General features: G+C 43.5%; 1 protein-coding gene across 2 annotated transcripts; it reads right to left on the bottom strand.

The window, feature by feature from the left end:
- Positions 1–217: 217 nt before the first annotated feature.
- Positions 218–17,662, bottom strand: SULT4A1 (sulfotransferase family 4A member 1). Of its 2 annotated transcripts, XR_012250870.1 has the most exons (8): positions 17,356–17,662; positions 10,560–10,690; positions 7,942–8,022; positions 7,278–7,404; positions 4,373–4,467; positions 4,134–4,272; positions 3,242–3,328; positions 218–800 (listed from the first exon to the last, which is right to left on the bottom strand). XR_012250870.1 is itself a non-coding variant. In XM_073649330.1 (7 exons), the coding sequence occupies exons 1-7, from the start codon at positions 17,522–17,524 to the stop codon at positions 688–690; spliced, it is 855 nt and encodes a 284-aa protein (XP_073505431.1). In that variant the 5' UTR covers positions 17,525–17,662; the 3' UTR covers positions 218–687. The 2 variants fall into 2 exon arrangements, 1 of the variants encoding a protein (XP_073505431.1); XM_073649330.1 differs by lacking the exon at positions 3,242–3,328.
- Between the last annotated feature and the right edge of the window lie 5,670 nt (positions 17,663–23,332).

Raw genomic sequence — 23,332 nt, 5'->3', positions numbered from 1 at the left:
CAGCTTTATTCTTGGAAGCTCTTGGTACTTGTCAGTCGCCATATTTTACCTGGTTGGTGAGCAGAGGCCGATACCAGCCTGGCACATCCTGCATATTGGGAAGAAGCAGAGAACTCGGGGACTCCTGTCCCCCCACTGGTCACCTCAACCAATGGTCCCTGGCATCGGGGTAAATGGGCCCCAATAATCTCAAAGAAAAACCCCATAAACTCCAAGCTGATATATAAGATTAAGATTTTATTTCTATGGAATGATGACACAAACCAGACGACCAATGCGACCACAAAGCCCTGAGATGCGATTCACACACAGCATTCAGCATCGGCCGCCCCGGCCGTCCATCCGCTCCGCCACCGGAATCTGATTTATCAAAGGTTCTGACGATATTTTCCATTGAAAAGCGCTAGAAAATACGAGAAACTATTAACTCCACAAAGATAAAGAGAGAAGAGAGAGTGGGCGCACCCTATATGAGGCGGCTCCCGGACGGTACCCGGTACCGCCGTCAGTACCCGGCACCGGATGTGTCAGCAATCACTGCTCCGTGGATAGAAGAAGATACAAGCAATGAAATACTGAGAGACGGGTCACGGCCTGGGAGCGGTTCTGGTGAAAGTGTAACATGGGGTAATTACAGAAGATTGTGCAGCTCGTCGGGCGGATACGCGGGATTAATGCATGCGTTTCCTATAGGCTGAAGTCAAAGGTCAGATCCGACTTTCCCATCCGCTGTTTATACACCAGGTCGAATTTGTCATTCATCGAAACGGTGAAAATGTCTTTCCACAGGCCGACCCTGCCTGAAAAGCCAAAAAAATAAAAGTTAAAAACTGCAGTTAAATTTGACAATTTTCCCGTCAATTGTCCATAGGGGGCAGCGTTGGGCAGAGGTAGTAAGGATATTTTAGAATATTTTTTTTCCCAGAAACAGCGCCACCCCTTATGCACAGGTTGTGTCCGGTATTACAGCTCAGCTGCACTGAATTAAATAGGAGTCTCAGTAGTAATACCGCACACAGCATGTGGATAGTGTGGTGCTATAGACTCAGAGAAATTGTCTAACCCCTTCCTAATCATCTACCACATGATCATTGGAGACCTGATGGGAGTAGATAAAATAATAACAAATAAAATAAATATAAATAATAAAAATAAATAGAATAAAAAATCTATATATTTTTTTTTTAGACTTTCTTTCCCTTTTTAGAGGGTTGATTGATTTTTACAATATCTTCTATTTTACCCTTAAAAGGAGGCGATCACCGGGAGCTTCAATGGCAGAGACGCCAGTAAATTACTGATGAGCCACAGTTTAAGTTCAATTAAAGGGATTCTCCACTTTGGACAACCCCCTTTGTTTAATAATAATAAAAAAAAAACTATAATAAACTGATTAGGACATCCATGAAAAATATGGAATCTATAGGTAAAGCTGACAACAAGTGTTACATTTCCCTACATCTCCCCCACAGGAGGAATAGGGTATTGCATAGTGTCCTTTAAAGTGAATCTGTCATCAAGTTTTTGCTATGTAATATGAGAGCAGCATGATGTAGAGGCAGAGACCCTGATTCCAGCAATGTGTCACTTACTGGACTGCTTGATGTAGTTTTGATAGAATCCCTGTTTTTTATGCTGAAGATGTGGCAGGGAACAGCATTATGTAGGGGCAGAGACCCTGATTCCAGTGATGTATCACTTAGTTTACTGGGTGCAACAGTTGTGATAGAATCTCATTTTTTTTTCTACTGCAAATTTCGGAATGCTGAGCTGTGTATAACCCCGCCCACACCACTGATTGGCTGCTTCCTCTGTACACTGCCAGCAAGTTACCGGGGTTACACAGAGATTAGCTGGACTGCCTGGCACACAACACCTAGTCCTGCAGTGATAATCTCCTGCTGATAAAACACTGATTGTATTGAAACTACAGAAAACTGCTGAGCAAGTGACACATCACTGGAATCAGGCTCTCCGCCCCTACATTATGCTGCTCTCAGATTAAATAGCCTTCACCTTCACCCACTGTGGGCACTGTAACTGAACAAAGTCACAGATCACAGCTCCTCCTACTGGTAAAAACTTTTTTATCTTAAAAGTATTTTTTTACATTTTTCGTATATTTATATATCTAAAAAATGTAATGTTCATATTGTCCACTAGGCCTAACACTAAACTCTTACATCCTTTTGGGCACATGCACATTAGCAGCAATTTAATGAGAATGCACTCATCATGCTAAAGGTCATTGTACAGGAGGGGGAGGAGGTGAGCTGTGACATCACCTATTGTGAATGGTGGATCCTGTGTTATCAGTCATTGTACAGGAGGGGGAGGTGAGCTGTGACATCACCTATTGTGAATGGTGGATCCTGTGATATCAGTCTTTGTACAGGAGGAGGAGGTGAGCTGTGACATCACCTATTGTGAATGGAGGATGCTGTGTTATCAGTCATTGTACAGGAGGAGGAGGTGAGCTGTGACATCACCTATTGTGAATGGTGGATCCTGTGTTATCAGTCATTGTACAGGAGGGGGAGGTGAGCTGTGACATCACCTATTGTGAATGGTGGATCCTGTGTTATCTACTGTATATAGAGGTGTTATCAGTCATTGTATAGGAGGAGGAGGAGGTGAGCTGTGATATCACCTATTGTGAATGGTGGATCCTGTGTTATCTACTGTATATAGAGGTGTTATCAGTCATTGTACAGGAGGGGGAGGAGGTGAGCTGTGACATCACCTATTGTGAATGGTGGATACTGTGTTAACAGTCATTTTAAAGCTTTCTGTGATCATAATGAGACTGCTGAAAAGTCTTCTGTACAGCACAGTAAGCATGAGTCTAATATAAAGCCTAATGGTCAGTATGAAAATTGCAACATTTCTGTATTTTTTATTTTATTCAAGAATTTTTATTCATGTAGAAACAAAAATACATATATCAAAAACTTTAAAAAACTATTTATCATAAAAAATAGGTAATTTTCTAATGGGACATTCCATTTAAAGGAATTTTCCATATTTGGCAGTTGATCTTTGCTCAGAAATGAATTTATTTTTTAACAAGACAGTAAAATGGTAGACATGGGCAGAAAATGAGCCGTAGTGTCAGGGACCAATGTGTTTTGCAGCAGATTTCTTGACAATATTAATCACTGTTAACAAAAAAGGTGAAGTGTTCCTTTTAAATCTGAGCATACGGGCAGCTGACCTGCGGCATTATTTATGAGACACCCACCTGACGCGCGCTGCGTTCCTGTAACTGGGGCACATGCAATACAAGCTAAAGAAGAACTGAATCTTCAGAATGAAAACAACCAATGAGCTAAAAGAAAGCAAAACAAAACTGAAAAATAAGACAATATCCAAGACGGAAAGGAAAAAAATGGAAAGAACATAAATGATTCAAGAAATAAATAAAGCATGAAAAATACAGACATAAAAGTAATTTAAAATTAAAATTTAAAATATAATTTTTTTTACATTAAAAAATAATAAAATGATCACGAACCAAATTAACAAAAAATGAACGAAAAAATAATTAAAGGCCTTGGGAAACAAATGGCTGGCAAAAGCCATACGCAATGGAAATAAAAATGTGCCATGGCCCATTTACTTGTATAAAAAAGAGCTTGCAGTACCACTCATGGCCACTACACACTCTATGGCGCTGTTTCATTTCGAGACCCTCCCAATCATCTGATCGTTTTGGAGTCTGATCCCCACTGATCTTAGATTATTGACCAGCCCCAAAGATAGGTCATCATTATTTTTATTTTTTTTTTACTTAAATGCTAAAAATAAATTTTTGCAATTGGGTTTCATTAAAAATCTTGCAGTATATTGCATTTACAGGCTGTTTATTTCTTGCTTTGGTTTGTGGCCATGAATCAGCTGAGAGGAGATCAGAAAAAGACAAACTATTCCATTTGAAGGAGCTCACTGATGGATTCTCAGTTAACTCATTCTGCACGCTGAGGCTATGAAAGGCAAACGGAGCAACATTTTTAATGAAACCAAATTGAAAAATGATTTTTAGCCCTAAATACATGCAGTTAAGTAAAAAAAAAAAGTCTCCAAAGTTTGACAACCCCTTTGAGTTGCAACATTATGTTCACACTGGATCTCACCTCTGCCGATTGGAAGCGCCTCGGCATTACAGCACTGGTCGATTAGCTGGTGGCAATGCTCTACCGTGGACTCCAACTGAGCTTTATCATATGAGACACCCAGGAATCTCACCAGCTGCTCCACCATGGTGCCCAGGTCCTGGTAAGAAAGGCACAATATATATATATATATATTATATACTATATTATATATACTGCTATATTATGACAGCATAAATGATGGGACCAGGATCTCACACCTTGTGCATATCCTCATACTTGAGAAAAAGTACGTTCGTGTCCAAATGATGATCCCAGAATTCTAGGACATGGTCAAACCATGAACCATAACCCACTGGAGAAGGAAAGAGACGAGAATAGTCAGTATATTGTAACCGCTAGGTCAAGTGTGTGACAAGTGCCCTGGATGGGGCCTATCAATGGGATCAGTCATACAAAAAAACATAGGCTAACCCTTTACAAACAGATATCAAATGAGGCGCGAAAAACTAAACATATATAAAACTTGGAAAAATATTAGCTTCCATTTGCCACCACTAGGGGCTGATCTGTATTCAGCTGTATACAGTTCCTATTAACCTGAATAAAAGTCATATAGAGATTGCCCCCTAGTGGTGACTACAGAAAATAAACACCAGGGTGTTATCAGGAAAACATAACAAGCCAATGACTGAATGCCATTTCTCTGATTTCAGGACTTTTATGCTCTATTGTTAAGACGCTCCTGTCTTTTCAGGTATCTTGTGTACAGTCATGGCTGAAAGTGTTCGCACCCTTGAAATTGTTCCAGAAAATTAAGTTTTTCTCCCAGAAAATTATTGCAATCACACACATTTTGTTATACACATGTTTATTTCCTTTGTGTATATTGGAGCAACACAAAAGAACATAATTTCACACGAAACCCCAAAAATGGACCATACAAAATTGTTGGCGCCCTCAACTTTAATATTTGGTTGCGCACCCTTTGTAATAAATAACTGCATCAATCGCTTCCTATAACCATCAGCTTCTTACACTTCTCAGCTGGAATTTTGGACTCTTCTTTTGCAAACTGCTTCAGGTCTCTCATATTTGAAGGCGTCTTCTCCCAACAGCAATTATAAGATCTCTCCACAGGTGATCAATGGGATTTATATCCGGACTCATTACTGCCACTTCAGAACTCTTCAGCGCTTTGTTCCATCCATTTCTGGGGGCTTCTTGAAGTATGTTTGGGGTCATTGTCCTGCTGAAAGACCCATGACCTAGGACAAGAACCCAGCTTTCTGACACTGGGAAGTACATTGCGACACAAAATCCTTTGGTAATCTTCAGATTTCATGATGCCTTGCACACAGTTAAGGACCAAGTGCCAGAGGCAACAAAACTACCCCAAAACATCTTTGAACCTCCACCATATTTGACTGTAGGTACTATGTTCTTTTCTTTGTAGGCCTACTTCCATTTTCGGTAAACAGTAGAATGATGTGCTTTAACAAAAAGCTCTATTTTGGTATCAACTGTGCACAAGATACTTTCCCAAAAGGATTTTGACTTACTCACATTCATTTTGGCACACTGAAGTCTAGCTTTTTATGTCTCTGTGTCAGCAGTGGGGTCCTCCTGGGTCTCCTGCCATAGCGTTTCATTTCATTCAAATGTCGATGGATAGTTGGCGCCTACACTGATGCACCCTGAGCCTGCAGGACAGCCTGAATTTCTTTGGAACTTGATTAAAGCTGCTTGTCTACCATCCGGACTATCCTGCGTTGCAACCTTTCAGCAATTTTTCTCTGCCGTCCAGGGAGATTAGCTACAGTGCCATGGGTTGTAAACTTCTTGATTATGTTGTGCACCTTGGACAAAGGAACATCAAGGTCTCTGGAGATGGACTTGTAACCTTGAGATTGTTGATATTTTTCAATGATTTTGGTTCTCAAGTCCTCACATAGTACTTTTTTCCTCTTTCTGTTCTCCATGCTTAGTATGGCACACACAGACACACAATGCAAAGAGTGAGTCAACTTCTCCCATTTTTATCTGGTTTCAGGTGTGATTTTCATATTGTCCACATCTGTTACTTGCTACAAGTGAGTTTGAACGAGCATCACATGCTGGAAACAAAGTTGTTTACCCACAATTTTGGAAAGGCGCCAACAATTTTGTCCGGCCCATTTTTGGGGGTTTGTGTGAAATTATGTCCAATTTGCCTTGTTTTCTGTTTTTTTTATGTGATTTCCAATACACACAAATGAAATAAACGTGTGTCTAACAAAACATGTGTAATTGCCATAATTTTGTGGGAGAAAAACTTCATTTTCTGGAACAATTTCAAGGGTGCCAACACTTTTGGGCCATAACTGTATGTACATGAGGAATAATACTATTTCTACCCATTATATGGGTTGCATCCTGCATTTTTCACAAATTTTCCCTGCATTTTTCACCAGTTTTCTCCCCTGCAGGCTCTCTTTTTAATTTTCAGTTGTCTCTAAGCTAGTGCATGGAAACTAGCTTCTATGGAAGTCTTGCAGACACACCACACACAGACATGAGGTATTCCTGCTCTCCTATCTCTTTGTAGTATATGCTCATCAGTAGCAGCAGCATGGAGGACATTATACAGCAGTACTGAGCAGTGTAGCTGTGAGTCCAGCACTAGAGTGAGACAAATCCCTTACTAGAACGCAACAGCACGACCGAGGCGTGTCTCTCTCTTAACTCACAGTCTGTCTTTTCTTAAGCAAGATACATTTTAGCAGTTTTTCAAAGTGAATGAAAAAGTGTCTCATAAGACATGAGGGATTCTTGCTCTCCTGTCTCTATGTAGTATATGCTCATAAGTAGCAGCAGCATGGAAGACTGGAGGACATAATACAGCAGTACTGAGCAGTGTAGATGTGAATCCAGCACTAGAGTGAGATAAAAGCAACAGCACGATTGAGGCGTGTCTCTCTCTTAACTCACAGCCTGTCTTGTCTTAAGCAAGATAGATTTTAGCAGTTTTTCAAAGTGAATGAAGAAGTGGCTCATAAGTGGAGAAAGAAGCAGATTTCTCCAATGAGATGTATTGCAATGTTATATTCACTTGTTTACAGAACATAAATCAATAGTACATTAAAAAAAAGTACAGAAATGTAAAAAAAAACATTTTTTTCTCACATTTGTCATTCATGAATCTCCGACAAAATTCCTGAAAGGTCCCTCTGTAGCTCATTGTCCTCAAGGACCGGTGGAATTGGTAATAAGACACTACGAGGTCTTTGGGATTACGAGCCATATAGATAACCTGTAATAAAATGACATAGGTTATAAACATCGGAAGACCATACTTGCCAACAGCCTTGATTTTGACAACACAGTACCCCAAAAGGGGGCAGGGCTTTTGCCAAACCAGGCCCATAAGTGGGCGTTCCTGTAAATTTTTGGGGTATTTCCGGGTGGTGCTTAAATGTCCTAAAGTTGTTTTAAAATGTTGGTTTGTATGTGTGTGACTACAGCCCACTGAGGTCTTAGATATCATTCAGCCCCCTCCAGGGAATCTAAAAAAAGGGGTCCCGGGGAATTCCTACTTGTTACAAGGGTTACTTCAGAATAAGCTGATGCCAACGTCCCTCTGACTCTCAGTGATCAGCTGTGATCGCAGGAGGAAACCTAGTAGTAAGTGTTCAATTTCCCTACAGCTCCCCCGCTGGAGAAATGAAGTATTACACGGTGTCCATTCAAATTATTATGTTGTCAGTGTAATCCAGGAGACAGGACGGGTTCTCCAGAAACCTCTCTCTATTAAGTGACCACACTAAATCCATCAGTGGTGGCTCCTCACCTTGGACTCTCCATTGTGCAGGTCTGTAGGCAGGAAACGGTACGGGAGGTGACTTTTTATAAGTCTAGGAGATGTTAATTCCTGGACCAAAGGAAATATACATCAAATATTATGAACATAGAGAACAGCGTTACAAAGATTTAAAGAGATATTATGGGATTAGAAAAACATATGTTAGAAACAGCGCCACTCTTGGCCACAGGCTGATTTTGGTATTGCAATATTTTACAAAGCTAAAGGGTGGAACAGCTTAGGAAAATGTTTTACTAATGTCAGACTCGGCAATAGGGACCAACCATTAAGCCAAGGTGGGAATATCATGATCATTGCTGCTAAAGTTTAGAAATTATTCAATCCAGGTGATATAATCTTAAAGAGTTTGTTCATTTTCACTGTATTAAAAAATAAAATAAATAATCTTGCAATTTTCACACTGTCCACTAGGCTTAATATTAGACTTCTAATAACTCTTGGGCACAAAGAACTGATTAGTTTCTATAGAAGCGTTCTCTGAGCATGCTCTAATCTACTATACATAGAGGTGTCATCAGTCATACAGGAGGAGGAGGTGAGCTGTGACATCACTTATTGTAAATGGTGGATCCTGTGTTATCTACTGTATATAGAGGTGTTATTAGTCATTGTACAGGAGGAGGAGGAGGTGAGCTGTGATATCACCTATTTAGATTGGTGGATCCTGTGTTATCTACTGTATATAGAGGTGTTATCAGTCATTGTACAGAAAAAGGAGGAGGTGAGATGTGACATTACATATTGTGAATGGTGGATCCTATGTTATCTACTGTATATAGAAGTGATATCAGTCATTATACAGGAGGGGGGGTGAGCTGTGATATCACCTATTGTGAATGGTGGATCATGTGTTATCTACTGTATATAGAGGTGATATCAGTCATTATACAGGAGGGGGGGTGAGCTGTGCTATCACCTATTGTAAATGGTGGATCCTGTGTTATCTACTATATATAGAGGTGTTATCAGTCATTGTACAGGAGGAGGAGGTGAGCTGTGATATCACCTATTGAGATTGGTGGATCCTGTGTTATCTACTGTATATAGAGGTGTTATCAGTCATTGTACAGGAGGAGGTGAGCTGGGATATCACCTATTGTGAATGGTGGACCCTGTGTTATCTATTGTATATAGAGGTGTTATCAGTCATTGTACAGGAGGAGGAGGTGAGCTGTGATATCACCTATTGTGAATGGTGGATCCTGTGTTATCTACCGTATACAGAGGTGTTATCAGTCATTGTACAGGAGGAGGTGAGCTGTGACATCACCTGTTATGAATGGTGGAGCCTGTGTTATCTAATGTATATAGAGGTGTTATCAGTCATTGTACAGGAGGAGGTGAGCTGTGACATCACCTATTGTGAATGGCGGATCCTGTGTTATCTACCGTATATAGAGGTGTTATCAGTCATTGTACAGGAGGGGGAGGAGGTGAGCTGTGACATCACCTATTGTGAATGGTGGATCCTGTGTTATCTACCGTATATAGAGGTGTTATCAATCATTATACAGGAGGAGGAGGTGAGCTGTGACATCATCTATTGTGAATGGTGGACCCTGTGTTATCTACTGTATATAGAGGTGTTATCAGTCATTGTACAGGAGGAGGTGAGCTGTAACATCACCTATTGTGAATGGCGGATCCTGTGTTATCTACTGTATATAGAGGTGTTATCAGTCATTGTACAGGAGGAGGAGGTGAGCTGTGACATCACCTATTGTGAATGGTGGATCCTGTGTTATCTACTGTATATAGAGGTGTTATCAATCATTGTACAGGAGGTGGAGGTGAGCTGTGACATCAGCTATTGTGAATGGTGGATCCTGTGTTATCTACTGTATATAGAGGTGTAATCAATCATTGTACAGGAGGAGGAGGTGAGCTGTGACATCACCTATTGTGAATGGTGGATCCTGTGTTATCTACTGTATATAGAGGTGTTATCAGTCATTGTACAGGAGGAGGAGGTGAGCTGTGACATCACCTATTGTGAATGGTGGATCCTGTGTTATCTACTGTATATAGAGGTGTTATCAATCATTGTACAGGAGGTGGAGGTGAGCTGTGACATCAGCTATTGTGAATGGTGGATCCTGTGTTATCTACTGTATATAGAGGTGTAATCAATCATTGTACAGGAGGAGGAGGTGAGCTGTGACATCACCTATTGTGAATGGTGGATCCTGTGTTATCTACTGTATATAGAGGTGTTATCAGTCATTGTACAGGAGGAGGAGGTGAGCTGTGATATCAACTATTGTGAATGGCGGATTCTGTGTTATCTACCGTATATAGAGGTGTTATCAGTCTAGTGAAAGTATTGTAATGGCAGGTTATCTGTGATGATTATGAAACAACTGAAGAGTATTCTTTTCAAAACAGGATGTATGAGTCTAGTAAAATTGCAAGATTTCTGATCACAATCTGGAAGATTTTATTTATTTTTTTTTACTAAAAGTTAAAAAATATATATATTTAACATAAAACTCTAATTTTGTGATGACACGTTCCCTTTCTTGTCTGAATGGTCAGGGGACATAAATTCCTCTGTATATTCTCTTAGACCCCTGAGAAGACCTTACCTTGATTATATCCAGTCCGGGCTGCGGATACTCGAGGACGGGCAGCTGCTCATCAATGTTCATCAGTCCGATCTCATCGGGGTCGGCTCCCTGACTCACTAAGTAGACGATTTCCTGCAGCAAGCTCGTCCCTGCAGGAGGACAGACAAAACATAGAAAAGTGATTGACTCATTACCACCTTTGTTTTGGGGTCTGTTCTCAGATGTTGACTCTGAATACTGATGAAATCCCCTACAATCAGTTGATTTTACTCAAGGAATAATGCACTGCCCCCACAGGTGGAATGTAGTATTACACTTCACTGAAACTAATGTTGGTGGCGCTACAATCTATGATGTTGGTGGCGAGGCTCATTGCGTGGAGGACATCTTCTAGATTGGGTCCTAAAGTCATGGGTTGTCCTGATGGCACAATCCCTTTAATTTTTAAGGGCCATCAAATAGATGGCACTTTAAAGAGGATCCGTCACTTCCCCTAACACGGCTGTTTTAGTATTTTGTTGTATTCCGCATAATGTAATTATTCTTAGAGATTTGCATTGTTTCTTCCTCCCTCTGTTACACCTCCTGGAAATGTAGAAATAAGCAGCAGGGTAGGTGTTACCCCCTAGGGGGCGTGTCCCTACACGCTCAAACACTTGTCCAATCAGTGCAGACTTTGTAAGGACACACCCCTTAGAGAAGCCCTTTGGGAGGCTCATCGACTCCCTTTTGCGATTTGGGGCCAATAGGTTACCATAAAAGCTGGGGGTCTGCCGAATGCCTCTATCCCCATGACTGTCGTCTTAGTCCTCCTGTGGTCCAAGATGACCTCCCTTTGTCTTCATCAGTTCTTGGGTTCTTGAAGGAACTGAGCAGGAGGTTGTTCCAAACATCTTGGAGAACTGACCACAGATCTTCTGTGGATGACGCTTGTGCAAATCCTTCTGTCTCTTCATGTGATTCCACATCGATTGAAAAGAGACAGAAGGATTTGCACAAGCGACATCCATAGAAGATCTGTGGTCAGTTCTCCAAGATGTCTGGAACAACCTCCTGCTGAGTTCCTTCAAGAACTGAAGAACTAATGACAGCAAAGGGCGTTTTTGCTATGTAATCTGAGATCAGCATGATGTAGGGGCTGAGTCCCCAATTCCAGCGATGCGTCACTTACTGGTCTGTATGCTGTTGTTTCAATAACATCAGTGTTTAATCAGCAGGAGATTATCACTACAGGACTAGTTGTCTCATGCCTCCTAGTCCAACCACACCCCCACCACTGATTGGCTGCTTTCTGTCAATATACAGTGTTTGGGTGTGCTAATACATACACCGCTCAGCATTCGAGCTCAACATTCCGAGCTCAACATTCCAAGGTTCTTCAAAGTAGCCACCTTTTGCTTTGATGACTGCTTTGCACACGCTTGGCATTCTCTTGATGAGCTTCAAGAGGTAGTCACCGGAAATGGTCTTCCAACAATCTTGAAGGAGTTCCCAGAGATACTTAGCACTTGTTGGCCCTTTTGCCTTCACTCTGCGGTCCAGCTCACCCCAAACCATCTCGATTGGGTTCAGGTCTGGTGACTGTGGAGGCCAGGTCATCTGGCGTAGCCCCCCATCACTCTACTTCTTGGTCAAATAGCCCTTACACAGCCTGGAGATGTGTTTGGGGTCATTGTCCTGTTGAAAAATAAATGATGGTCCAACTAAACGCAAACCGGATGGAATAGCATGCCGCTGCAAGATGCTGTGGTAGCCATGCTGGTTCAGTATGCCTTCAATTTTGAATAAATCTCCAACAGTGTCACCAGCAAAGCACCCCCACACCATCACACCTCCTCCTCCATGCTTCACGGTGGAAACCACGCATGTAGAGTCCATCCGTTCACCTTTTCTGCGTCACACAAAGACACGGTGGTTGGAACCAAAGATCTCAAATTTGGACTCATCAGACCAAAGCACAGATTTCCACTGGTCTAATGTCCATTCCTTGTGTTCTTTAGCCCAAACAAGTCTCTTCTGCTTGTTGCCTGTCCTTAGCAGTGGTTTCCTAGCAGCTATTTTACCATGAAGGCCTGCTGCACAAAGTCTCCTCTTAACAGTTGTTGTAGAGATGTGCCTGCTGCTAGAACTCTGTGTGGCATTGACCTGGTCTCTAATCTGAGCTGCTGTTAACCTGCGATTTCTGAGGCTGGTGACTCGGATAAACTTATCCTCAGAAGCAGAGGTGACTCTTGGTCTTCCTTTCCTGGGGCGGTCCTCATGTGAGCCAGTTTCTTTGTAGCGCTTGATGGTTTTTGCAACTCCACTTGGGGACACTTTCAAAGTTTTCCCAATTTTTCGCACTGACTGACCTTCATTTCTTAAAGTAATGATGGCCACTTGTTTTTCTTTACTTAGTTGCTTTTTTCTTGCCATAATACAAATTCTAACAGTCTATTCAGTAGGACTATCAGCTGTGTATCCACCAGACTTCTGCACAACACAACTGATGGTCCCAACCCCATTTATAAGGCAAGAAATCCCACTTATTAAACCTGACAGGGCACACCTGTGAGGTGAAGACCATTTCCGGTGACTACCTCTTGAAGCTCATCAAGAGAATGCCAAGAGTGTGCAAAGCAGTCATCAAAGCAAAAGGTGGCTACTTTGAAGAACCTAGAATATAAGACATATTTTCAGTTGTTTCACACTTTTTTGTTAAGTATATAATTCCACATGTGTTAATTCATAGTTTTGATGCCTTCAGTGTGAATGTACAATTTTCATAGTCATGAAAATACAGAAAAATCTTTACATGAGAAGGTGTGTCCAAACTTTTGGTCTGTACTGTATATATATATATATATATATATATATATATATATATATATATATATATATATATATATATGCAAAAATATGGAGGCAGCACACAGAATAGAATAAAGGGATAAGGTTTAATAGCCCATACGGCAACGTTTCGGTCCAAAATTGTGGACCGCTTTAGAAAGCTCCACAATTTTGGACCGAAACGTTGCCGTATGGGCTATTAAACCTTATCCCTTTATTCTATTCTGTGTGCTGCCTCCATATTATTGCATGGATACTTAAAGGACCGGTATGTACCTGGGGGGATTATTTTGCACCGAAATACTTTTTGCGCTGTTTCCTATTTTTTGTTTTATATATATATTTGGAACATCCGCACCCAAAAAAAAGTCCGATGCATCAAAATGTAAAATTATTTTACCTGCACAATGAATGCAAAAAACATAGAAAAACAGATTTGTCAATTTTTCATTCGCTGTAACCCCCCTCCAAAAAAATATGCATTAAAAGGCGATCAATAAAATATCAAATGTGTCTCCAAATGGAACCAATAATAACATTAGTTTGTCTCTCACTCAACTCCAAAAAGTTCTTGGTCTCAAAAAATGGCGTCAAAATAGATTTTTTACACTTAAATTAAAAAAAACAAACAAAAAAAACGCTACAAGTTTGGTTCTGTTTTTCTCTTTTCTTCCCCATTTTACTGCCCTTTATTATTTGGTGAAGTGAACGGTGTGATTCAAAACTATTTTTTTTTATTTAGTACTAATATTTATGGCCTTTAACCAAAAGGTTGTTGCGCCCAGGATCCTCGGGGGCGTGTCTATAGGCTATTCTGCCTACCCTGGGAGCCACGCCCACTTAGTAAAGACCATAATAATTATGAATAAATAAAAAATGCCCATATCTCAGGAACCGTATGGCGGATTTAATAAGAACAAAACAAAACTGGAATACTCGTGGGACAGTGGGAACAAAATAGCAACAAAAACTGGACATTTTTCACAGGTCCTTTTTAAAGGGGTTGTCCAGGACTTTGACATTGATGGCTAATATTCTGGATAGCTCCATTTTAGTGGAGGTCGACACCCGACAACCCCACTAATCAGCTGTTAACAGCTCCCACGACAGCCAGATGTACACAACGTACAGACCCGGAACGGCACAGCGCCATACACTGTGTAGTGGCCGTTCTTGGGTACTGCAGCTTAGTTCTTATTGCAGTGATCTGGGCTGCAGTACCTAGAAATGGCCACTACACAGTGGACCTGTAAACAGCTGATTAGTGGGGATACTGGGCGTCGAACCGCCACAAAATTTCTATTTATGACCTATACTAAGCAAAATGTTGGAAAATCCCTTTAATTTCTGATGAAAATACTTCTCTGTGTGCAATTATTTTTCATGTTGAGCAGAGCGTCCGCTCCATGGCGTTCGGCAGCTTCATCTCTCATCATTTATTCATATCCACTTACATAAGTGCCTCCGGGGTGCATACTAATTACACAGATTAAAGGGGTAGTCCAGGATTAAAAAAGAAAAACACGACTGCCATCTTCCAGAACCAGCACTTATGGGGTGTATTCTAGTAAAGCAGCTCAGCTCCTTTGAAGCAAATTGGGATGCAATACCGTACATGACCTGTTGGCAGGTGGGGGCGTTGTTTTTAGAGGAGTTTTTCTAATCATGTCCCAAACCTTTCTGCAGGAGAGGGGATAGATGTGTGATCACTCAGACCCCCACTAATTATGAGAATATCTTACTGATATGGCTACGAGAAGCTACAGCTGGCGAGACATTTACCCTGCAGTGGCCACTAGTGGTGAAATATAGTATTAAAAACTGGCTTTTCAGTTGAATGGGATGAACGAGAGCAGCTTTAATTATTATTTTGGGGATGCCAGCAAAAATGAGAATAAATAAAAGGAAAATCATTCCTACCGCTGGCTTAATGCTGAGGGCCACGGGAGGTACCGCAGGGATGTGCCCCCAGACTGGCATCTTTGGTTGCACACTGTTAACCCATGCCCTGCTGGCTGGAATCCTCATTTTCCCCTTTATTCCTAGCTTCTTAGGTCAATATTTGGGTCCTGAGCGAATATTTAAAACATTTTTTTAAAAAATGGGGCGTGGCTTGCAGGATCCTCTGGGGCGTGTCTTTAGATGCTCTGCATAATTAACCTGTGAGCCACGCCCACGAGGTAAAGACCATGAAAAAATAGCGTTTTTTTGAAAAAAAAACTGAATACTCAGGGAAGAAGCGGGAATAAAACAAGAGCAAGAATTTGACACATTTGACCTGGTGACAGATTCTCTTTAAAGGCTGCAATGATGGAAATTTAAAGTGGTTTCTTAGGATCCTATCCGTTTCTTATGCTTTGGGGCCTTGGTACATTAATAAACGTCTTTAACGCAGCGATCGGTGCCACTTTCAATTTTATGTTGGCCAATTCAAACAAATCTATCCCAAAAAATTTTTTGGAAGATTCGCTCAGGGCTCAAATCTGGGAAGATTCACTCAGGACCCAATCTTGGGAAGATTCGCTCTGGGCCCAATAATTTTGGGAAGATTCACTCAGGGTCCAATCTTGGGAATATTCGTTCAGGGCTCAAATCTGGGAAGATTCGTTCATGGCCCAATTTTAGGAAGATTCACTCAGGGCTCAAATTTGGGAAGATTCGCTCTAGGCCCAATCTTGGAAAGATTCACTCAGGACCCAATCTTGGGAAGATTCACTCAGGACCCAATCTTGGGAAGATTTGCTCTGGGCCCAATAATTTTGGGAAGATTCACTCAGGGTCCAATCTTGGGAATATTCGTTCAGGGCTCAAATCTGGGAAGATTCGTTCATGGCCCAATTTTGGGAAGATTCACTCAGGGCTCAAATTTGGGAAGATTCGCTCTGGGCCCAATCTTGGGAAGATTCGCTCTGGGCCCAATCTTGGGAAGATTCACTCAGGACCCAATCTTGGGAAGATTCACTCAGGACCCAATCTTGGGAAGATTCACTCAGGACCCAATCTTGGGAAGATTCGCTCTGGGCCCAATAATTTTGGGAACATTCACTCAGGGTCCAATCTTGGGAATATTCGTTTAAGGCCCAATTTTGGGAAGATTCACTCAAGGCTCAAATTTGGGAAGATTCTCTCAGGTCCCCATCTTGGGAAGATTCACTCAGGGCCCAATCTTGGAAAGATTCGCTCAGGGCTCAAATTTGGGAAGATTCATTCAGGGCCCAAATTTGGGAAGATTCGCTCAGGGCCCAATCTTGGGAAGATTCGCTCAGGGCCCAATCTTGGGAAGATTCACTCAGGACCCAATCTTGGGAAGATTCGTTCAGGGCCCAAATTTGGGAAGATACACTCAGGGCCCATTCTTGGGAAGATTCGCTCAGGGCTCAAATTTGGGAAGATTCTCTCAGGGCTCAAATTTGGGAAGATTCGCTCAGGGCCCAATTTTGGGAAGATTCTCTCAGGGCCCAAATTTGGGAGGATTCGCTCAGGGCCCAAATTTGGGAAGATTCGTTCAGGGCTCAAATTTGGGAAGATTCGCTCAGGGCCTAAATTTGGGAAGATTCGCTCATTGCCCAATCCTGGGAAGATTCGCTCCGGGCCCAATTTTGGGAAGATTAGCTCAGAGCCCAAATTTGGGAAGATTCTCTCAGGGCCCAATCTTGGGAAGATTCGCTCAGGGTCCAATCTTAGGAAGATTCGCTCAGGACCCAATTATTGACCCTAAGAAACCGGGGAGTAAACAGGAAGAAGAGGAATACCAGTGGGCAGCCCAGGATGTCAGTCGTGGGGGGCACATTCCTGCGACGACCCTTATGGATGGACCCAGGTGTCATCACATCACATACAATGAAAGTTACCTGTCTCCCTCTGCAGACAGACGCCCTCCTCACCAGCTGACTCATGCCAGCCTCACCCCCTCCTGTGCCCACCCATTGCAGACCATGCACATGAATATTAACCCCTCAGAGGCTTTTCTTGTTCTTGCATTTACCTGATTTGGGATAGGTAACAATCCAGATGTCATTCTCTCTTACAGGGAAGTCTGCAATCTCCTCCATCTTCCCTCTGCAGAATGGGGGTAACCTGATGCCATTGTATTCAAAGTACTTGCTCTCAAACTCCACCGGAGTGCTGGGGGTGTCTGCCTCACTCTCGGCCATGCTCGGGGCTGCAGCAGGTGATGGGGGGCCAGTGTGGATGCGGGGGATGCAGGATGCTCGGAGGAGCGATGATGTAATGCTGAGGCTGCAGCAATCCACCTCTCCGGCTCCATCTGGTGGCCACTAGGCGCCAGTGCAGGAAATGAGAACTCAGGCGCATGCGCAGCACTCCCTGCTCAATTATAAGGATCTTTAGGGAATTGTCAGAGGCTGATGCTGAATGGAGGAAACACAACAAGCTCTAGAAGTGTGAGATTACAGCAGTGTGTGAGCTCAGGGCAATATATATACTGTATATACCTGCCCATAACAGGATGCAATACCACTGGGGGGCGCCATTCCTTATAAGATGAGGTTCTGCAAGATCTATCCATCTGTAATGAGGAAGAAATGATCAAAAATGGTCAATGTCTGCAGTCATCACATTCACCAATGATGTTCTGCAGCAGCTGAGGTGTATTATGAGGTTCTGCAGCAGCTGAAGTGTATAATGATGTTCTGCAGCAGCTGAGGTGTATTATGAGGTTCTGCAGCAGCTGAGGTGTATTATGAGGTTCTGCAGCAGCTGAGGCGTAGTATGATGTTCTGCAGCAGCTGAGGTGTATTTTGCTGTTCTGCAGCAGCTGAGGTGTATTATGAGGTTCTGCAGCTGAGGTGTATAATGATGTTCTGCAGCAGCTGAGGTGTATTATGAGGTTCTGCAGCAGCTGTGGTGTATTATGAGGTTCTGCAGCAGCTGAGGTGTATTGTGAGGTTCTGCAGCAGCTGAGGTGTGTTATGAGGTTCTGCAGCAGCTGAGGTTTATTTTGCTGTTCTGCAGCAGCTGAGGTGTATTATGAGGTTCTGCAGCAGCTGAGGTGTATTATGAGGTTCTGCAGCAGCTGAAGTGTATAATGATGTTCTGCAGCAGCTGAGGTGTATTATGAGGTTCTGCAGCAGCTGAGGCGCAGTATGATGTTCTGCAGCAGCTGAGGTGTATTTTGCTGTTCTGCAGCAGCTGAGGTGTATTATGAGGTTCTGCAGCAGCTGAAGTGTATAATGATGTTCTGCAGCAGCTGAGGTGTATTATGAGGTTCTGCAGCAGCTGAGGTGTATTATGAGGTTCTGCAGCAGCTGAAGTGTATAATGATGTTCTGCAGCAGCTGAGGTGTATTATGAGGTTCTGCAGCAGCTGAGGCGTAGTATGATGTTCTGCAGCAGCTGAGGTGTATTTTGCTGTTCTGCAGCAGCTGAGGTGTATTATGAGGTTCTGCAGCAGCTGAGGTGCATTGTGAGGTTCTGCAGCAGCTGAGGTGTGTTATGAGGTTCTGCAGCAGCTGAGGTGTATTATGATGTTCTGCAGCAGCTGAGGTGTATTATGAGGTTCTGCAGCAGCTGAGGTGTATTATGAGGTTCTGCAGCAGCTGAGGTGCATTGTGAGGTTCTGCAGCAGCTGAGGTGTGTTATGAGGTTCTGCAGCAGCTGAGGTGTATTTTGCTGTTCTGCAGCAGCTGAGGTGTATTATGAGGTTCTGCAGCAGCTGAGGTGTATTATGAGGTTCTGCAGCAGCTGAAGTGTATAATGATGTTCTGCAGCAGCTGAGGTGTATTATGAGGTTCTGCAGCAGCTGAGGTGTATTTTGCTGTTCTGCAGCAGCTGAGATGTATTATGAGGTTCTGCAGCAGCTGAGGTGTATTATGAGGTTCTGCAGCAGCTGAAGTGTATAATGATGTTCTGCAGCAGCTGAGGTGTATTATGAGGTTCTGCAGCAGCTGAGGCGTAGTATGATGTTCTGCAGCAGCTGAGGTGTATTTTGCTGTTCTGCAGCAGCTGAGGTGTATTATGAGGTTCTGCAGCAGCTGAGGTGTGTTATGAGGTTCTGCAGCAGCTGAGGTGTATTATGAGGTTCTGCAGCCGCTGAGGTGTATTATGAGGTTCTGCAGCCGCTGAGGTGTATAATGATGTTCTGCAGCAGCTGAGGTGTATTATGAGGTTCTGCAGCAGCTGAGGCGTATTATGAGGTTCTGCAGCAGCTGAGGTGTATTATGAGGTTCTGCAGCAGCTGAGGTGTATTATGAGGTTCTGCAGCAGCTGAGGTGTATTATGAGGTTCTGCAGCCGCTGAGGTGTATAATGATGTTCTGCAGCAGCTGAGGTGTATTATGAGGTTCTGCATCAGCTGAGGTGTGTTATGATGTTCTGCAGCAGCTGAGGTGTATTATGAGATTCTGCAGCAACTGAGGTGTGTTATGATGTTCTGCAGCAGCTGAGGTGTATTATGAGGTTCTGCAGCAGCTGAGGCGTATTATGAGGTTCTGCAGCAGCTGAGGCGTATTATGATGTTCTGCAGCAGCTGAGGTGTATTTTGCTGTTCTGCAGCAGCTGAGGTGTATTATGAGGTTCTGCAGCAGCTGAAGTGTATAATGATGTTCTGCAGCAGCTGAGGTGTATTATGAGGTTCTGCAGCAGCTGAGGTGTATAATGATGTTCTGCAGCAGCTGAGGTGTATTATGAGGTTCTGCAGCAGCTGAGGCGTAGTATGATGTTCTGCAGCAGCTGAGGTGTATTTTGCTGTTCTGCAGCAGCTGAGGTGTATTATGAGGTTCTGCAGCAGCTGAGGTGCATTGTGAGGTTCTGCAGCAGCTGAGGTGTGTTATGAGGTTCTGCAGCAGCTGAGGTGTATTATGATGTTCTGCAGCAGCTGAGGTGTATTATGAGGTTCTGCAGCAGCTGAGGTGTATTATGAGGTTCTGCAGCAGCTGAGGTGCATTGTGAGGTTCTGCAGCAGCTGAGGTGTGTTATGATGTTTTGCAGCAGCTGAGGTGTATTATGAGGTTCTGCAGCAGCTGAGGTGTATTATGAGGTTCTGCAGCAGCTGAGGTGTATTATGAGGTTCTGCAGCTGCTGAGGTGTATTATGAGGTTCTGCAGCCGCTGAGGTGTATTATGAGGTTCTGCAGCAGCTGAGGCGTATTATGAGGTTCTGTAGCAGCTGAGGTGTGTTATGATGTTCTGCAGCAGCTGAGGTGTATTATGAGATTCTGCAGCAACTGAGGTGTGTTATGATGTTCTGCAGCAGCTGAGGTGTATTATGAGGTTCTGCAGCAGCTGAGGCGTATTATGAGGTTCTGCAGCAGCTGAGGCGTATTATGATGTTCTGCAGCAGCTGAGGTGTATTTTGCTGTTCTGCAGCAGCTGAGGTGTATTATGAGGTTCTGCAGCAGCTGAGGTGTATTATGAGGTTCTGCAGCAGCTGAAGTGTATAATGATGTTCTGCAGCAGCTGAGGTGTATTATGAGGTTCTGCAGCAGCTGAGGTGTAGTATGATGTTCTGCAGCAGCTGAGGTGTATTTTGCTGTTCTGCAGCAGCTGAGGTGTATTATGAGGTTCTGCAGCAGCTGAGGTGCATTGTGAGGTTCTGCAGCAGCTGAGGTGTGTTATGAGGTTCTGCAGCAGCTGAGGTGTATTATGAGGTTCTGCAGCTGCTGAGGTGTATTATGAGGTTCTGCAGCCGCTGAGGTGTATAATGATGTTCTGCAGCAGCTGAGGTGTATTATGAGGTTCTGCAGCAGCTGAGGCGTATTATGAGGTTCTGCAGCAGCTGAGGTGTGTTATGATGTTCTGCAGCAGCTGAGGTGTATTATGAGATTCTGCAGCAACTGAGGTGTGTTATGATGTTCTGCAGCAGCTGAGGTGTATTATGAGGTTCTGCAGCAGCTGAGGCGTATTATGAGGTTCTGCAGCAGCTGAGGCGTATTATGATGTTCTGCAGCAGCTGAGGTGTATTTTGCTGTTCTGCAGCAGCTGAGGTGTATTATGAGGTTCTGCAGCAGCTGAAGTGTATAATGAGGTTCTGCAGCAGCTGAGGTGTATTATGAGGTTCTGCCGCAGCTGAGGTGTATAATGATGTTCTGCAGCAGCTGAGGTGTATTATGAGGTTCTGCAGCAGCTGAGGCGTAGTATGATGTTCTGCAGCAGCTGAGGTGTATTTTGCTGTTCTGCAGCAGCTGAGGTGTATTATGAGGTTCTGCAGCAGCTGAGGTGCATTGTGAGGTTCTGCAGCAGCTGAGGTGTGTTATGAGGTTCTGCAGCAGCTGAGGTGTATTATGATGTTCTGCAGCAGCTGAGGTGTATTATGAGGTTCTGCAGCAGCTGAGGTGTATTATGAGGTTCTGCAGCAGCTGAGGTGCATTGTGAGGTTCTGCAGCAGCTGAGGTGTGTTATGAGGTTCTGCAGCAGCTGAGGTGTATTATGAGGTTCTGCAGCAGCTGAGGCGTATTATGAGGTTCTGCAGCAGCTGAAGTGTGTTATGATGTTCTGCAGCAACTGAGGTGTGTTATGATGTTCTGCAGCAGCTGAGGTGTATTATGAGGTTCTGCAGCAGCTGAGGCGTATTATGAGGTTCTGCAGCAGCTGAGGCGTATTATGATGTTCTGCAGCAGCTGAGGTGTATTTTGCTGTTCTGCAGCAGCTGAGGTGTATTATGAGGTTCTGCAGCAGCTGAGGTGTATTATGAGGTTCTGCAGCAGCTGAGGTGTATTTTGCTGTTCTGCAGCAGCTGAGGTGTATTATGAGGTTCTGCAGCAGCTGAGGTGTATTACAATGTTCTGCAGCAGCTGAGGTGTATTATGAGGTTCTGCAGCTGCTGAGGTGTATTATGAGGTTCTGCAGCAGCTGAGGCGTATTATGATGTTCTGCAGCCGCTGAGGTGTATTATGAGGTTCTGCAGCAGCTGAGGTGTATTATGAGGTTCTGCAGCAGCTGAGATGTATTATGAGGTTCTGCAGCAGCTGAGGCGTAGTATGATGTTCTGCAGCAGCTGAGGTGTATTTTGCTGTTCTGCAGCAGCCGAGGTGTATTATGAGGTTCTGCAGCAGCTGAGGTGCATTGTGAGGTTCTGCAGCAGCTGAGGTGTGTTATGATGTTTTGCAGCAGCTGAGGTGTATTATGAGGTTCTGCAGCAGCTGAGGTGTATTATGATGTTCTGCAGCAGCTGAGGTGTATTATGAGGTTCTGCAGCTGCTGAGGTGTATTATGATGTTCTGCAGCAGCTGAGGTGTATTATGAGGTTCTGCAGCAGCTGAGGTGTATTATGATGTTCTGCAGCAGCTGAGGTGTATTATGAGGTTCTGCAGCAGCTGAGGTGTTATTATGAGGTTCTGCAGCCGCTGAGGTGTATTATGAGGTTCTGCAGCAGCTGAGGTGTATTATGAGGTTCTGCAGCAGCTGAGGCGTATTATGAGGTTCTGCAGCAGCTGAGGTGTGTTATGATGTTCTACAGCAACTGAGGTGTGTTATGATGTTCTGCAGCAGCTGAGGTGTATTATGAGGTTCTGCAGCAGCTGAGGCGTATTATGAGGTTCTGCAGCAGCTGAGGCGTATTATGATGTTCTGCAGCAGCTGAGGTGTATTTTGCTGTTCTGCAGCAGCTGAGGTGTATTATGAGGTTCTGCAGCAGCTGAGGTGTATTATGATGTTCTGCAGCAGCTGAGGTGTATTATGAGGTTCTGCAGCTGCTGAGGTGTATTATGAGGTTCTGCAGCAGCTGAGGCGTATTATGATGTTCTGCAGCAGCTGAGGTGTATTATGATGTTCTGCAGCAGCAGCTCAGGAGTATTATGAGGTTCTGCAGCAGCTCAGGTGTATTATGAGGTTCTGCAGCAGCTGAGGCGTATTATGAGGTTCTGCAGCAGCTCAGGTGTATTATGAGGTTCTGCAGCAGCTGAGGTGTATTATGATGTTCTGCAGCAGCTGAGGTGTATTAGGAGGTTCTGCAGCAGCTGAGGTGTATTATGATGTTCTGCAGCAGCTGAGGTGTATTATGAGGTTCT

This window comes from Phyllobates terribilis, unplaced genomic scaffold, assembly GCF_046119375.1.
Source record: "Phyllobates terribilis strain yellow unplaced genomic scaffold, ASM4611937v1 Scaffold_10__3_contigs__length_209671492, whole genome shotgun sequence".
NCBI lineage: Eukaryota > Metazoa > Chordata > Amphibia > Anura > Dendrobatidae > Phyllobates > Phyllobates terribilis.
The sequence above is the reverse complement of the archived record's forward strand: the minus strand, read 5'-3'. Positions and strand labels throughout refer to the sequence as shown.

What these genes read in the sequence shown, in the direction of transcription:
- SULT4A1 (XM_073649330.1), bottom strand. Translation starts at nt 17,524, where the DNA reads ATGGCCGAGAGTGAGGCAGACACCCCCAGCACTCCGGTGGAGTTTGAG. An exon ending in GAGATTCATGAATGACAAAT is followed by an intron (nt 4,468 to 7,277) that starts GTGAGAAAAAAA and finishes TTCCTTCTCCAG; the next exon opens with TGGGTTATGGTTCATGGTTT. An exon ending in GGCGCTTCCAATCGGCAGAG is followed by an intron (nt 801 to 4,133) that starts GTGAGATCCAGT and finishes TTGGCTTTTCAG; the next exon opens with GCAGGGTCGGCCTGTGGAAA.